The following is a 16,967-nucleotide window of genomic DNA, read 5'->3' as shown; positions in this document are numbered from 1 at the left end:
ACAGACGCTTTCCAGTAAGGAAACACCCTCAACTCTTAAAAATGCTGTCTGTGCTTTCAAAACCCCAAGCCCGTCTCCCTCCCCACCCCCCTTGCTTTACAATATAGAAAGGCATGACTAATTCCTGCCCTCCATACACTACAGCGATGGAAACCACCACAGTATCTTGCTGTATTAGTTCTGCATTTAACACACACGAGCAGAGCAGAAAACTCCTTGTCATTGCCCTGTGCTAACACCCAGACTCACAAAGCACTGCTGGGTACCCTACCTGTTGAATGTAACAGGACAACACAAAGCAGTTCTCCCCTACCTGCCCTGTAACGTCTTATCTGTGCTTCTGTATTTAGTGCTTAGTTGCACTCAGCATGTGAAGACAGAAAATATTACCTTCCTGAAACTCCCATGGTTCAACCCCAGTGCAAAATTTCCTGCCATTTTGAGCATCTGTGATAGCAACATCTACACGCTGCTAAGCTTCAAGGGTAAGAGTCGCCTTTTCCCATGTATTTTAAATGCATTTCTTTCATTGCAGGACAAAGGCGACGATCTTGTTAAGTTGTACAGCCAAGTGCTAGCCCTTTGCAGGCAGCAGACAGCAGTTTATTCTTCAGGTCCTCGTTACAACAGCAATGACGCTGTTAGCTAGTCTCCATCCATACCCTAACAAGCTAGGCTCCGGCTCTACCCCTCAACACCAGCCAGCATCCCAGTCCCACCGCTTCCCAAACACGAGAGCAGTCTTGCAACAGCACTGCCCATGGGCTGAAGGTGATGCCCACACCAGCGGGGCTGCGGAGAGCACGGCGGCACGGCCAGGGGAAGGAGCATGCTGCACCATCAAAAAAGGAGCGGCGGTCCCTCCAGGGCTGCTGGCATGAATTGCACCAGGCAGCTCCAGCCGGTAGCACCGCACTAAAGGCTGCTCGCATTTCCCAGGAGCCCGGGACTCTGCCCACTGACTCCAGCAGCAGTTAACCTGCGCTCCAATGACACCTACACGCAGACGATGCAATGCAGGAAGGGGCAAGCCCCGGTCGGTTCTCCTGACCAAAATTTGAAAGGCAGGGGATCAATTACATTTCAGAACCACGTTTTACATCAATAACATTTTACTACATGTTTTATTACATCAATGGCTTGAAAAAATTTTATTTGATGTCAGCAAACATTGGAAATCATAGAAAAATGAATTATGTAGAATTTCACAAAGGAATTTACCCCACTATAATTCCTCATACAGTAAAATAATTCAAACCCAAATGTTACTTTTCAGTGGCTAAGCAATTTTATAATGCTATGAACATTCATCACAGTAAGTGTGCTGAATAATAGAAAACAGGCAAAAAAGACATTTAAAATATTACTTACAACAGCATTATTACAACATACTTTCTTTAAAATCCCAACGAGTATTTTATCACTTCAAAAGCTATACAGCATTTCCATTATATTTGCAAACTTAACCTTATACATCTTTTAAAATCTTGAAAAAACTTCTTTTAAGCAATCTATAAGCAGTTAACAAAATTGATAAAATCTACATAATGGAATACTATACACTCCAGTATAAATTTTATTTTAGGAGAATATGAATGTAAACACTCATTATTATACAACATGCATAGACTATACTGACCTTCCATCTTCTGAACTGTAACTTTCACTGCAATTGTGCTTTACTATCAACAGGAAAAGCTGCATTAATCCAGGGAGTGGCAGAAAGTATTTGCTTTAGGGGCATTGCACAAGATCACTAGATTTTGACTTGCTGAAGACAAGCTGGAGCTAATAAAAATAATTTTTCTTTTTTTTTGTAAAGAGTAAATATCAGGCCACTCATCGCTGAATGGGCTATGCATAATTTTATACAGATTTGAAAAAACACATTATCAGAAAAATCTCCTACGCTATTTTTGCGCTTCATTGACTTGGAGATTTATGTTCACAAATCCAGTGATCAAGTTAGTGTAATGCACTGTTTGGCTCATTTGGTGTGCAAGAATACCAACAGCATATTAGCAATTTAGAGAATAAAAACTGAAATTTAAAGTGACAATGAGCATATTTTAATACATAATGTTTCAGATGTATTTGTACAGGAAAGAAAAATGTTTGTCAGGACATTGCTTTAAGAGAGTAAGAGTTTCACTCTTACATGAACTATTAAAAAAGTGTTCTAGTGGATATTTATGGGGTCTTCCTGGTTGCAAACTTGTAAAAATATATTAAGAATTCATTATCCCCATTGGTATTAAATATATCAAGACACAACCATTGTGGTTGCACTACCAGTTATGGCTACTATGGTCTTAAGCATCTGATTGTACATTGTTGCTATATTGTTAAGCACAACTGAGGCATGTATTTTTTTCCCTTGGTTATAAGATTATATTACAAAAATTGATCACTGTTTCAAACCAGTTAAACACGAATATTCAAGTAACAAGGTTGTTTTAATGGATAAGCGAAAAAAGAAGTTACCTAGCACTTTACACAACTACATAAAAATTAAATAGAACAAATGAAATTTGTTTATGCATATGCAATACACTTTTATATCTTTAAGATTTCTAAAACTAAAACTTAAACTATCATTTTCTTTAACGATACCATATTTTGCACAATAACTTATACTTAGGAGAAATAATTTCCCATTTTCCACAAAATATATATAATTATGACATTCACATTGATAGTTTAAGAAACAAAATTTAAGTGAATATTCTATCTTATGCAGTTATCTTTGTGGACCCTTCTACTCAGAATGCAACCAGTTGATGTATCTAATGCTTGACCCATTTAAAAAAGAAAGAGAGGGTCTTCACCTAAACAAGACCAAACCAGTTAAACTTTCAAAAGCTAAAATGATTTTATCGCATTTAAAAACATAGTTAAGGAGAATGTAAAAAACTAAACGTTTAAAATACAGTGCTATTATATTGTATGTATCAACTACAATAAGATAGCAGTCAACTGAAAAGTAATTAAACAACTTTTTTCTTCCTAATATCATGAATTATACACGTTTCCCCCCACCCCTTGGGGATGAAGCCAAAACACAACTTTTCTGATCATAAGATGGACAGATTTGAGGGCAAAAACCGATGAAAAATCCTCACAGGTAACTTAACTCACCAGCAGAAGCCCCTCTTGATGAGTTTCACCAGCTGGGATGCAAGCTCACACGACCCTCTCACACTGGTGAGGACCTGTCTCCATGCATTGGTACCAGCAGGAGGTTTAATACTAGAGTATTTCTAATGAATGGCATTGCTTTACACCAGAACTGTCAGCTGAATTCACAGTGCTATTTGCCCGTCTTTAATCCTAATTCACACCGGCTAACAACTAGTGTCCTTTCCCACAAGAGACTCCCAATTCCAACTGGCACAGGACTGAAGGAACATCTGCAGGGCCACCATCAGAGCTTCCAGTTCACATCAACAGCTGTAGAGACACTGCCACAAACTTGGGATTACAGGTTTCCCATACTGAGGATAGGGAATAGCTCCCTTCCAACCTCCCATCACCTCCAAGTATCTCTCTGGAGCTACCAGAATGAAACTGCTCAGAAACAGCTGCAAAGTGGCTGAAAAAGGCCCTTTTTCAGGCTCCATACTCTAGCTTGCCCTAAGAAATGCCTATCTGCTCCTTTGCCTGCATGTTGTTGCTCGATTTCTGATGTTGAATTACTTCCCTCGCACAAGGCCCAAGGAGGAGACCATCTCAGCAGTACATGAGGCTACGTCCCTTGCCTTTCCTTGGGTTGTGTCTACACTGCAGGGGGTGCAGTCCAGCTGGCTGTTAGCCAGCTGGCATTAGCCTACCTCGTTTAGCTACAGAGAACAGAGCCATCACAGCACACAATGTGGCACAGCCCAGCAGCTCAAACATCAGCACCAAGTTCGGGGCTAGGCTCTGAGCTGCAGCACCTCAGCTGCAGGCCAGGACATGGACTAGCTCATTTCAGGTTGTGTTAAGAGAGGCTGGTGCTGTACATCGCTGTGTGCCATCTTGGCTTGAACTGTCTGTAGAGTAAGAGAGGCAAAGAAAGTCCTTTTTTCCACCTGCAAAAACACCTGGTGGTTTCTTCTTAAATTACCCATTTTTAAATGCTTTGTGACTAGTGTTATTTTGCAGCTTTCCACTGGACAAGAAGTAATACTGCTGCTTCTAGCTTCTCTGAACACTGTCTGCTCGGCAGTCAGCAACTACTTTGTTCAAGATGCAAAGTCCTCATACAGGACTTTGAAGAACAGCTCCAGTTCAATCCAGCTAGATAGGCCACAGCACAGGTCATCCGAGCAGAGGGCTGGGGATTTGAAAGCTGCATGCACCAAGTATTTGGAAAAGCACCTCTTAGATTTTAAATTGCATATTTTGATTCAGAACATGAAAGCGATGTGTGCTTCAAAAGGGTTAAAATGGCCAATGAAATTAACCCAGTTCTTCTCCATTAAACTTCCGGGAGACCAAAAACTACCTGAAGGTTGAATTTTGTCCTCCAACCCTCATCCAGACTTTCAGTGGGAGAAGTAGTTTGATGTCTTTGGCAAACAGCGCTCTGAAGAGGAATGAGACACTGGGACAGAAAGTGACCTATGGTAGCCAAATGTAAAAAGGCACATATTCCAAAAGGAGAGGCACCAGAGAAAGTTGTTTTGACTTAATCCCACAGAGGATCAGGAAAAAGAAAGTTGTGTAGCACTCATTTAACAAGTTACAATGCAAATGCTGAATGCCAGGGGTTAAATAGCGTATCAAACAGTTTCAGGTTACTTATTCCCTTTTGCACTAAATAAAAGCCATTAAAATATACAGGAGTAAAATGCTCAATTAGGGAGCTTTCTATGAAGCAAGAACACACAAATACAGTGGAAAGAATTGCACAAACCAGAAGTGTAATGAGTTACATTTACAACCTTGGACTGACCAAACCTTAGAAATAACATTTCCTATCACTTTGCATTATTCAAGATTGCTTGTTAACATGCCCTGTCATTTCAGAACAAACCTGACACCACTGGCATGTGCACAGGTCTCTCCTTTATAGAAAGCTCGCTAATAATAGTGTCATCGTAAGAATACACAGGAAGCGGAGACCACAAGGCCATGCAGCAATACATACTTATACCCTACGGACCAAGTATTATAAGAACTCCTAATGTGTAGAGTTACTGTGGGGCTGCTAAGGAGCTCCTTGTTTTGCAGGTTGGTCAAAATTTACAGACAGGTGTTACTGGTTCTAGAAATCCCCATGCTTAAGCAGGACGTTGATGAAATGGAGAGCTGAGCTACCTGGGTGCTTTTGAAAGAAAGTGGAGGCAGTATGGAGGAATGAGGGGAGATTAAGGCAGATGTAGCACAGGACTGGAAGCGTTTGCCTTTTTTTGGTAATAGCTGCTTGTCCACAGATATGATGCAGATGGCTGTCTGAGGTTTGCTAATACCTGATATCCTGGATAACACAGTAGTCAACACAAATTGTTCTAGGCTACAGCACCTTCTCACGAAGCAGATGCATATCTGACATCAAGAACAGAAGTAGCCTGGAGGGAAGGGGGAGGGGGGAGAAAAAGGAGACGTTTAGTTTAAAAATGAATACATATAGGCTTTCTTACATCTCCAAACTTCACCCCAGATCCATGGTACTGAAAGTGACAAAACTGACAACGCTGGCACATGGGAGAAATCGCAGCAGCTTCCCCTGTTCTGAGCCAAACTGGGATTTGTTGGGAGTGTAAATGTACAAGAATTAAGACTGGAGTTGAGACTGCTTTATAATCAGCAGTCTCACCTCCCCGCTTCAAAAAAAAAAAAAAAAGGCACCACAAAAAAAAAAAAAAAACGGAACTGTGGCCACTTGCTATGAAAACACACTGAAGGGGAAAGCCCAGAGCAGTCAGAGGGCTGACGAAGCTTTTACTAGGCTGGCAGCCAGGCAGACAAGGCATGCCAGGGGAGAAAGCACCCGAGGGACTTCAGTGTTAGGCCAGCAAAGCCTTCTCCTGGCTACCGCTGACTGAGTCCACCTGACTTGACCAGTCACCTGTGCAAGTGCGCTCAAGAGCAGGCACCAGCCGCACAGTACAGCGCAGCTCAGGGTGACCAGAAACCCCCCTCCTAGCCCATATAGATCACTTATGTGATAATCCCAATGACATTTCACTTTGCCCCCAGAACTGCTCAAACAGGCACCCAGTCAGCACTGTGCTTATGCTACCTCTGAAGGCAGGAACACCACATTTATAACCAGCCTGAGATGCAATGTCCAATGTGCTCAGAGAGCACGGTGGCCATTAGATGTCCACTGTGCGACACCCTTGTGTCCCTTCCTTGTGCATTTTTACAAAAAGCTGCAGGCTTGGTAGTTAAAATCCCCTCCATGCTGCCAGCACCTTCTTCCTCCCAGCCCTGACCATGAGTTCCTGCTGTCCAGAACAGGCTTCATCAAGAACCACAAGCCACATGGTGCTAGTGTAAGGCATACGTGCTATGTCCCAGCTGGCAGCTCACTGCCACCCTGCCTGGCTCCTGCCTGTGTCAGCCTGGTGCAGGCAGGCTCTGCCCTCATCCCTTACTGTACTGCAGGGCACAGTGAACTGCCTGACTCTTGCAATAGCTGCATTTTCTCTAGGCTTTGCAACTATTCCCACCAGCCTATTGTTTTGGTCCCTTTTCCACCACTCAGCACTTGCTCAGCTCCAGCCTGGGCACTTTCCATCACTAGTTTGGGTGATGGAATCACTAGCACAACTGCTGCTCCACCAGTCATTTCAGCAGACCTTGCTGTCATGCCTCCACTCTCCCTCCTCCTCTGCTAACTTGTCTGGGATCCTCATTGCTCCAGTATCCATACACTTGGCCACATCAGCACACTCCAGTTCCTGCTGCAACCATTTTCTTCCTGTCTCAAGTGAGACTCCCCTTTTTTGACTGTAACTTTCAGGAGCAAGGGTGTATTTGAAGCCAGGAAGAATCTCAAAGGGCTCAGAGAAGAAAAGCTCTGCACTGCCAACAGATACAACTCTACTGGTCACAGGGAAAGGCAGTGACACGAGCCACCTGTCTTTCAAATGGGTGGCTATGTACTAGTACCATTGCTTCTTCGCTCCACCTCTCAATTCTGGAAGAATGGGACAATTTCACTCACACCCTTCTGAGAAGGCAAGCTTTTTGAGTTTGGTTGTCTTCATCTGTCATACCTTTGGACCTAGTCCCCAAATACAATCATCTTTGAATAACGCATTATTAGGATTTGTGAAGCAATGAAGTTCTGCTCTCTGAATGTCTGAACGGCAACGTACAAGTGAGCCAACCATAATCAGGGCAACAAAAATATACAGTATACTGAGAAGTCTTTAGTCCATGTGAGACCAAAATTCACCTTATGCTGTTGACTGTGCTTGCATTTAGAAGATATGGCTTTTGTGCCAAGCTGTCTTATAGAATTAGGCCAAAGGGAGTCCTAGATCAGACATTTTTAACATGCAAACCTCTAGCGGGGTTTTCTTTTGCAAGACTGTGTTAGTATTACATTTTTGTAACTAACTTTCATACTTAAACGCTCTACAGTCTCTTAGTTAACTTTAAAAACACACATTGTCTTTGGAGAAGTGTTAACTCCGTGCAGCTCCATCAAGGAGAGGCCATTTCTAGAATTTCTGTCTTCACAGAAACTGATGTAAAATCAAGGAAACTTTGCCTCTAGGTAATTCCAGAGTGAACAGTTTCACACGCTCGCCTTGTTTATAGCTTTCTTCCCTTCCCCCGAGTGAAACCACTCCATCGTCAAAAATGAAAGGGCAAGCTTTGCCTTACAAGACTGTACAGTCCCACAAAGCCAAACCTAGAACAGCTTGGAGAACTGAGTGCAGGGAAAACATCCAAGTGAGATAAAGATGTATGGGGTGTCGGCAGCAAGAGGCATTAAAATGTCCATGTGCTGATGAGATACAGATACTGTCAGAGGGCTGCAAATTAACTGTTCTCTTTCCACTTTCATGTATGTCTGGAATTCCCAGTTCCCAAAATCAGTACTGGAATCTGTATATCCAGAGGAAGTGAAATATGCTCAGATTGAAGATTGTCAAAAATGGCTTTTGCAAAGAGTATATACATACACACACATACCTATCTGAACTGAGCCCAGATTGGGAATTTTATGTGATTTTTAAATAGGATTTACCTCATCTTCCTCTTCGGACATTTTAGTGGAATTATCAGGGGATTTTACAGGCTTCTGGCTATTGGTTCCATTTGTCTCCTCTTTGCCATGCTCTGCCTCCCACTCCTGTAGAACTTCATCTATGTTGAAACGACGTCGATAATTTACAAAAAAGTTTTTCACTTGCACCACAGATTTGTTTCCAATCACATCAGAGATTGCCTGAAAGTCTCGGCCGTATTTCCTGATTGCTAAAAGCAACAAAGAGAAAAACAAAAGCAATGTGTTATTTCCACAAAGACCACAAATCAGGCTCAAGTCACAGCATAAGGATCTGAAGCTGAACTTCTGTCAGGGTTTCAAGCCTTTCTCAGATTAATCCAGAAAAAAAAAAAAAAGTCTAAATTGGGCAAGAGACACAGTTAAGACTAGCCCTGGAGAAGAGAAGAAAATAGAGGTGTAGTAAAGATGGGCAGAGCCAAATCTAGAAGATCTGTGTAAATCTGCTTGTACTATTTGAGAAGTTACGCAGGCAAAGATCATAGCAGTGAATCTAGTAGAGTTTCACTTTCTGAAAGCTTGGACAAGCAGATATTATTTGCAAACATTCATATGGTGCAATTTATACTGCCCAGGGAGGGGAAGGGGAGATATTGTTTCGTTGTTCAATTCTTTTCTTTGGGCATTAGTACACAGCAATGTCAAAAGCCTTCATTAGCCACTGAAGGGAAACACAGCTCTGAAATGCAGCAGAGTTTTGATTATCACTAACTGAAGTACAAATAGACTTGTAGTGCCATACCTTGCACAGCAAGAAGCTGCTCATCTGTGGTCCAACGTGCATTAAATTTCTGAACGACCTAGAGATCAAGAAAAATTAGGTAACTTCATTTACATAAGCAACAACTTTCACTTGTATCTGAGCTCATAAAAACCTCACAAAAACACAACAAGGAATTAACTGTTAGTCAAATTGCATCATTCCTTTTAGAAGCAACAATGTTTTCAACAAAGAACTGCGTATGGCATCCATTCAGTTAACTGTGACATACACTGCGCCTGTAAGACACGGTAATTCAAAAAGATAGGGAATGGTCTGAACAGATAACCAAGAGCCATACTCTTCCAAAGCACCTACTTGTTTTTATCACAGACACCCTCTGTAATCTTGGTCAAATTATTTCCAGCATGAGGTACCAGAGTTGGAAGGAAAACAGCAAAAGCACCAAGTGCCAAGAGAAAGATGGGTCGTTAACATACTCTCCTACATTTCTCAGTATTTAGAGCAAAGCAACTACCTCTCTCACAAGGGCACATGGATACAACACTGACAAAACACGGTACATCTGGGATACCTGTACTTCTGTTAGAAACCACTTTCACATGTTAAAACACTGCTCTGACTTTCTTCTCATCTCCCATTTCCATTACACAACAACAGTGAATATGGTAATGGTCTCGGTTCACAATGACAACTAATAGGACATTGGTCCTAGTTTACTGGCAACACAAATAGCCCTAGTATGTAACATATTAGCATTTATCTCCACAATTAACAAAGGTCAGAAAATGATCCTACCTCTGGAAGTCTGTATTGTTCTATACCACCTTCAAGTTTTTCTTTGAGTGCGCTGTTTGTCTGTTTGATATTCTGAATCTGAAAAGAAAGTTTCATCCCTTTAACAGCGATTAAAAAATAAAAAAAGAAGTCTCTGGACAAGCCGTCTTCCAGCAGCCCCGGCAGGAACCCCACAAGCTCAGCATTCCAGTTTTTCTCACAACCTCCCTTTTCCAAAAAGAAGGTTTGTTATATTGGAATAAAGGAATGCAGGAGCAGCTGGCACATCAGGAGATCCCTTTTAATTTATTCTATCCTGTGTGCAAATTATTTGGAGCAAGAACTGCCCCAACTTCCAGGTCTGTATAAAGCCCAGCATAAGAAGAAAGGCTCTGTTCACAGCAAGTAATGAATCAAAGACTGCTAGAGAGCTCCACTTCTCCCAGAGTACCAAGAAAAAGGCTTCAGGCCAAAATACCAATTCTATTAAGTTTAATAAAGAGCTTGAGCCAGATCTCTGCTTTAAAAACAGTGAAAACGTTCAGATCTAGGAAGCAGACTCATGTAGTAAACCTGTCTTTACTAACAGATATTTGAAAAACATTTGTTTAAAAGGCAGATCCATCAGGGAAGCAAAAGGTACATAGGAAAGTTTGTATGGTGCCTGTCTAAGAAAAAATAAAACAAATATATCTGCCTGTTCCAAAAGTACCGTATGAAAAGGCACAGGAAACTGACTGCTGCAGATGGAAATCAGATACTGCTGAAACCAGTGTCATCTGAGGGAAGTTCATAGTTAAAACATAAGGAACTCTGAACTGCAAGAAACACTAAGCGCCAACAAATGTTCCTTCAAGTCAGCGCTATGGACTTTTCCTTGCTTTACTTTAGATATAAAGTAGGCTTGCCCATAGAACTAAAACATAAGAGAAGTAAAACACAGGGCTGCATTAGTTTGTAGCACAAGGCTAGCAGCTTGTCAATTAAGCCACATAATGATGTGCATCATCACCATCAAGCTGCAAATTCCTGTGAACTTTGCAGACTGTGACAGGCACTACCACCAAAACCAGCAGTTGTTCTTGAACTATCCCACCCATACCTGTCGTTTGATTGAGACTAATTCCATGTCCAGTTGTCTGAGTACAGTGGTAGCAGCTGTCGCGTTGGCGGAAACGGCCTCCACATCTTCTTGGGAGAGGAACATTCCTTTGGGTGGTTTCCTCTTCGCTCTGTTCTTGGCCTGCGTACTGTGCTTCTCCTTCTTCACCTGAGGAACAGTTTCAGCGGGCGGCACCTGGCAAACAGCAGCCATTTTACAAAACTAGATGATCTTTAAAGGTCCCTTCCAATTCAAACCATTTTGTGATTCTATGACTTTTAGGCATCGTCAAAGGTTGGAGAATGAAAAAGGTAGCTTGCAGACAGGAGACGTTTTTTGCTTTAAGTGGCATGTCACACAAACACTGTCTTATACAAATCTCTCCTTTCTTCTAGGCAGCTTTCAATGTTTACAGAGATACTGGTTGTCTTCTCTGCCCACTCTCATTTTGGGAGACAGATGCCCAATTTTCCAGCAGTTAAATATTCTGGTTATTTTCAAACACTCTGAAACCGCTCTTTTTACTTTCATCACCAGACCTGAACACGCCAGTTTAACTGAACACCAGAAAGAAACAAAGTGGAGTTTGGAGACAGGGGAAGAACACAACTAGAAGAGTTTAGAGAGACTTGTTTTTCTCCATGTCAGACAGGAGAAGGAATAAACCAAAGGATAAAGGAGCGAGGTGACTACAAAGTAATTCTTAGATCGTTACGCAGTTTCTTGGAAGGGAAGTTTTCTTGCGTAGCACAGATATATCAACTGTTCCATTAAACTGATGCAGTCTTGCCCACAAATAAAATTTAAGTCTCTTTTGGAAAAGGGAGTATTTCACACACCACTAAATATTTTTATGCCTTCCACCTAAAGCAAAGAATTCAGTGCACACCTCTAACAGGTAGACTAGCTAGGACACTATACTACAGGTCCTTCAAGAGCACATCTGATTTTCTAATACCAAAACCATTTTCTTCCAGAAGTTATTTTCAACAAGCAACTCATACTCAAGATTTATTACCCAGTGGCTGGAGCCTGGCCAATAACACAGAACAGAAGAAGGATAGCGGGGAGAGAAAAAGCAGAGAGGGGAGGCCGCACATCTGAAATCCTCTACTTGATCACTGCCAGCTTTAAACACATTGGCTTCACTTAGCGCTATTGTTTCCCTCCTAATTTGCAGCTACATGTAGTTTCTACACAGTTTGCAGCATTTGCTCATTAGTGAGCATTAAAACGCTCGCATTCAAACCCACACGAGGCTGAGCACAAAGCCCCATGTAAGCATGATGCTCTGCCTCCCAAAGACTGGAGGACCCCAGCACAGCTGCTGGCAGATAAAAGCTTGCACCCTCTTCATGGGCTCGATGGCCAGAGCCACATAGGAGCAGTATAGTGGACTCAACTTTTCTCAACTTTTTTCTTCCCTCCTTTGGTGCAAAGGACTCCATGAGAGACAATGCCTAAGGCAAGCCCAGGAGCAAGAGGTAACTATTGCTGTTGCAGGATGGATACCCTATTTCTTTTTGCAGAAGGGAATAGGGAACAGGAGAAACCAGACTGGTTTAGCTATGAACAAGTGAGGTAAGCTCTGCGCTCTGCTTCAGAAGTGAGCACTTTGATAACCGAGCCAGGTAAATTATTCAACATGGATAGACATTTCAGATTTATTCATATTTCATCTACATACAGAATTTCACAGGATCATGCAGTAATGCCTCACAACAGGTTCAGGCTGTAGGTTGACCAACACACAATGCCTGCAGTGCAAATATCCCAGAAGCCTCAACATTAAAGGAAAAATGAAAGCAGTTTCAAATTATTGTTTTACATAGTTCAAAGAATGTGAAGCTCTTTTGTGTTGTGGACAAGAAGCCAGAGCTCCAGCAGAATGGTTTTTGACAGCTCCAAATGCCTCTAGGCCCCAGTGATATTGCACAGGCTCTCAAAATTTGAACATCTACCCTATCTTGGAAACTCTTGCTTTCCTGGACACACACATCTCTGTAGAATTAAATCAATGCATGAAAACCATAGAGAATTAAAACGCAGGGATTTAGCAGTGTTTCTCTATTTATTTAGATATTGCCACTGCTACCCAGCACACTTCAGTCTTACAAACCCCTTAAATACAAACAATGTTCCCTTCCCCTGATTTCATGGTGTAAAAAGAAAAGACCAAGCTATATCAAGCCATGTAAAAGCAGAGGATGAATGGGAGGCATTTCCAAGAACAGGGAAGATGGGGAGAAAGCAGCTCTAGTTCACGACCTCAGTATTATGGAGTCACTATCTGAAGAAGCCTGAACAGTTGCACTCACACTGAAAGTACTAAAAAAAAAAAAAGGGGGAAGATTCCCCCTCCAATGACCCCCCAAAAGAGGAAACAGATGAGAGATTTCAGATACTCTGAGAAATCCCAGTATTACTCGGCAAGTCATACAGTAACCGACATGTCTCAGAGCTGGAAAAATCATCTCTGCGGGGTTGGGACAGGGAGTTTCTTTACGGTAAGAGTTCTGGGCTAGTGCTACATCACCACCCCTGCACGTCTGACCACGTCATTAAAAGAAACATAACGATCAAGAAAGAACATATCCCGCTCCTGGATACCTGCTCTCTCTCAAGGCATTTTCAATTAGCCCCAGGCTCAGGTACTGCAAAATCAAATCAAATTAACTCTGAACAGGCTATGCAGGTTGTCAGCTTCGTTCTACCCACCAGTACATTCCCTGTCCAGAAAAGCCCCCACAAGGCTGCCTGCCATGGCATACACAGCCAGACTGCACATGCTCTGTGAGTTCTGGTGATCTCCTTCAGATCTGTTAGTGCACTGTGGCCTGTATTAAGTGTGACAGGGAGGGCAGACAGCCTCCTCCCATATCAGGCTTCCTACAAAAATGTCTTGATGGTAGCTATCAGCCATCTGCTCCGGTTTGGCCTTACAACAGAGGCAGCCAAGTTGGTGAAGAACTACCTTTCCCTCTTCTGCAGCAAGTTCAGAGCATGCCAGCATGGTCGGGAAGGAAACGGTAATAAAGGGGATTGAAGGGAGCTCTCTTACAGATGCAAGCTTTCAAAGAGCTTACAGAGAAATCTAAACTTGAAAATTTATTAAAGTAATGGGAAATGAGATAATAGTATTAATTATTTACAAGGCACACTGGAGAGCTGCAGTATGCAGCTGCAACTTAGCCAAGTGAGACCCTTCCAGTTTGAGTTCTCAAAAGCTTCAGCAACACGCAGCTTCTTGTAAGGGTGAACATGAGTGGCTTCACGTCCACTTTGCTCCTAGGAAGTCATCAGGGATGCTGGTTCCTTCAGTGGAAGCAACAGCTACGCTTTTCTGGAAAGTCTAGACAGCACCCTGGCACGGGTGAAGAACAGACTAGAATGCTGTGATTTTTCAGTTATTTCCATTCAGAATAATTTATTAGAGAAATTAATCTCACTGACAGTGACTGACAAAGCAGCTGTCTAGGCCCTTGGTTTTGCCTGTGCGCAATCATGTTTTTAGATAATTCTAGTGTTTTTTTCCTACATATACCCTTTTTAAAAAATTTTTAAAAATTGAAAGAGAATGACTGTGGGAGAGAAATCAGGCTACGAGAAATCAGGAAAGGGAGCTACTTCAAGGAGAGAAGGCCTTAGGGTGAACGTCTTCCTGTAGCATTCACACACACGCAATCTATGCTGCTGCAGAACAGCAAGGCTTTTTTATTTAGTAACAGATAACCAGCAGGTTATACACATGAAAATAAAGTACACACTTTCCTGTTAAGCATCACAGACTAGGTTTTCAAAACTGTTTTATTTGTGTGTCTCTATTTTCATCTAGAACTGTATGCCTACTTCAAATACTTAAAATTAAGTGTGGTGCAAGTACTACGTTTTAAGTAGGCAAAATATTCTGTGCAAAACAACAGGTAAAGGCCCCTCTGCCAGACAAAATGAACTGGCCACATAAAAGCTTTCTCCTCCACTGTTCACCACTGTAGCTGCAATCCCGATGCCACTGAAATCCTCAGAACTATTGCTGAGGATTTCAGTACATCAGGATTCAGTACACCTTAGATTCTACGGTGTAGACAAACACGGTCTTGCTAGTCTACCTAGAACAGATTAAAGGACATATTTCCTCTCCACCAAGCCATCTCAGTGGGGACATAAGTGCTTCTACTCCACCTCCATGCAGTTAGGTAGATTTAAACCATCAATGAAGGTGGTTCAAGCTAACACAGCCAACCTTGAATCAAAGAGACTAGAAACATTCAGATAGTACATTATCACGGGATGGTAAAGTCTTAAATGTTCCCAGCTCCATCATAATAACTTATTTGTCTATACTTGTCTTGATCTAAGAATAATTCTGAAGACAATTCTTCTTTTCTTGTATGACAACTATACAAAGCACAAATAAAGAAAATTAGATACTGTCAGCTTCTACATGAAGCAGCTAGTAAGTAAACACTTTCATTTGTACAGTAGTAAGAAAAGAATTATACCTCCTTTTTGCTCTCCTTGTTTTGTTCAACTTCAATATCAATAGGGTTATTTCCATTTGCTTCCTCCATTTCATCCTCACTGGAAGACAAAAGCAAACAGTACTGTATTAGTTTGTGAGGCTCTCTTTTTCTATAAATAGCATGCTAAAAGAAATGCATAGATGCAATAGCAAGTCCAACAGCTTTCCTTAGTTTTATTCCCAGGGTTTTTTTAGGGGGTTGGGGTGGGTTTTTTATTTGGTTTAGGTCAAGAAATTCTTAATTGTAAAAATAGCGGGGACCATGTCTTGTAAAGAAAGACTTCTCAGTAGCATACTTAAGCAAAATAAGTCTGCTTGGATAAAGGCAAGATACATGAAATTGATTACACAAGTTATCTTTTAAACATACATGGTATATTGAGCATTTTAACTTCAGGCAAACCAAGACAGACACAAAGACTTAGAATTACAGCAAGTAGCTGAAACACAGATTTCATACAGCTCCTTAAACACTTAGCAAAATAGACATGCACAGGATGAACTCCCTCAAGAACAAGCATAAAAAAATGTTTGGGGTGTTTGGGTTTTTTTGTTTGGTTGTTTTTTTTTCTTTTCAGTGACAGCCTCACATTTCATTCTCCCCTGGAAAAGAAAAAGAGGTTATCAGTTACAGAATAATAATGGGCATGAAATTGGGGCCATATTGAAAGTGACTTTGGCACACCTGGCCAGTTTGGCTTCACTGGAATTTTAATCAGACATTAAATCGAATATATTTTCACCATTTCGAATCTTAGTAAAATAACTAAAGTTAATTGTACCATTTGGGGTGATGGCCAAAACCAGAAGAAATAAGCTGACCTAATCAAAGTGTTTTTTTCTTTTTTTTCTTTTTTTTTTAATTAAAAAAATAGACCTATTTTGTCATGTCAAACTTTGTAGCCTGGGACGAGGAACTTCGGCTGGTGCAGGTAGGTCACAGTGCCAGTGCAAGGCAAGGCTGTGCAGAGAAACCCCAGCAGAAGCTGTGCTACGCTGCTGGGGTGCTGGAGCCAGCTGGGGTGCATTCACACAGGAGCAGGGGACAGCAGGCGGGGCAGGTGCTAGTGAGCATGGCTGCGGTACCGGCGCTCGCTCACGGCTGTCTCCCTGCTGCAGCGACATCCTGTGCAGACATAGCCTAAGGAGGAACATACTGCTGGGTGGTTGAGCTCGCGTCCATCTCCACACAAAGCAGTCACTTGTACAAGCCATTCCTGCTTTCCCAAGCCACCTGGCTCACCAGCTGATTCACAAGATATTTAGTTTGTGTAATCATGATTCCAGGAAATAAACTCTCAAGCACCCCCTCCCAGAACTGCATACACAAAGCCCCTTGCATACAACTAAGAACAGCTACTGAAAACCTGGTCCCAAATGCACTGAGAGCTATTTTAGTGACAATCTGAGGGGTTGGGGAATTTCCCTGCCTAGCCACAGAAGACGTATAGCAGTATTTGAGTGAGATACCTCAGACTGCCTTTTCTCTTAACCCCATCTCCAAAAGAGCTTCCTTGTGTTCTCACCTCGGTTCAGATTTCAGCCCTTCTGCAAAGGCCAAACCCCAGGGGCTTCACTGTGCTCGTAGTTTGGTCTTCTATTGTAGCAAGTTCCC

The 16,967-nt window shown here is 42.0% G+C and overlaps 1 protein-coding gene across 4 annotated transcripts in view; it reads right to left on the bottom strand.

Moving 5' to 3' along the window:
* Positions 1 to 1,116: 1,116 nt before the first annotated feature.
* Positions 1,117 to 16,967, bottom strand: part of RCOR1 (REST corepressor 1) — an 87,467-nt gene continuing 71,616 nt past the window's right edge. For 3 of the 4 annotated variants that reach the window (XM_075503614.1, XM_075503617.1, XM_075503616.1), the window contains 6 exons: positions 15,333 to 15,411; positions 10,831 to 11,025; positions 9,750 to 9,827; positions 8,973 to 9,030; positions 8,192 to 8,421; positions 5,559 to 8,049 (listed from right to left, as the gene is read on the bottom strand). In XM_075503614.1, the coding sequence (XP_075359729.1) occupies positions 8,005 to 8,049; positions 8,192 to 8,421; positions 8,973 to 9,030; positions 9,750 to 9,827; positions 10,831 to 11,025; positions 15,333 to 15,411 (685 nt within the window). In that variant the 3' untranslated portion in view covers positions 5,559 to 8,004. The other variant, XM_075503615.1, reaches the window with a different exon arrangement.

Source organism: Mycteria americana, chromosome 5 (assembly GCF_035582795.1).
Source record: "Mycteria americana isolate JAX WOST 10 ecotype Jacksonville Zoo and Gardens chromosome 5, USCA_MyAme_1.0, whole genome shotgun sequence".
NCBI classification, from domain to species: Eukaryota; Metazoa; Chordata; class Aves; order Ciconiiformes; family Ciconiidae; genus Mycteria; species Mycteria americana.
Note: the sequence above shows the minus strand (reverse complement) of the source record. Positions and strands in the feature narration are given on the sequence as shown.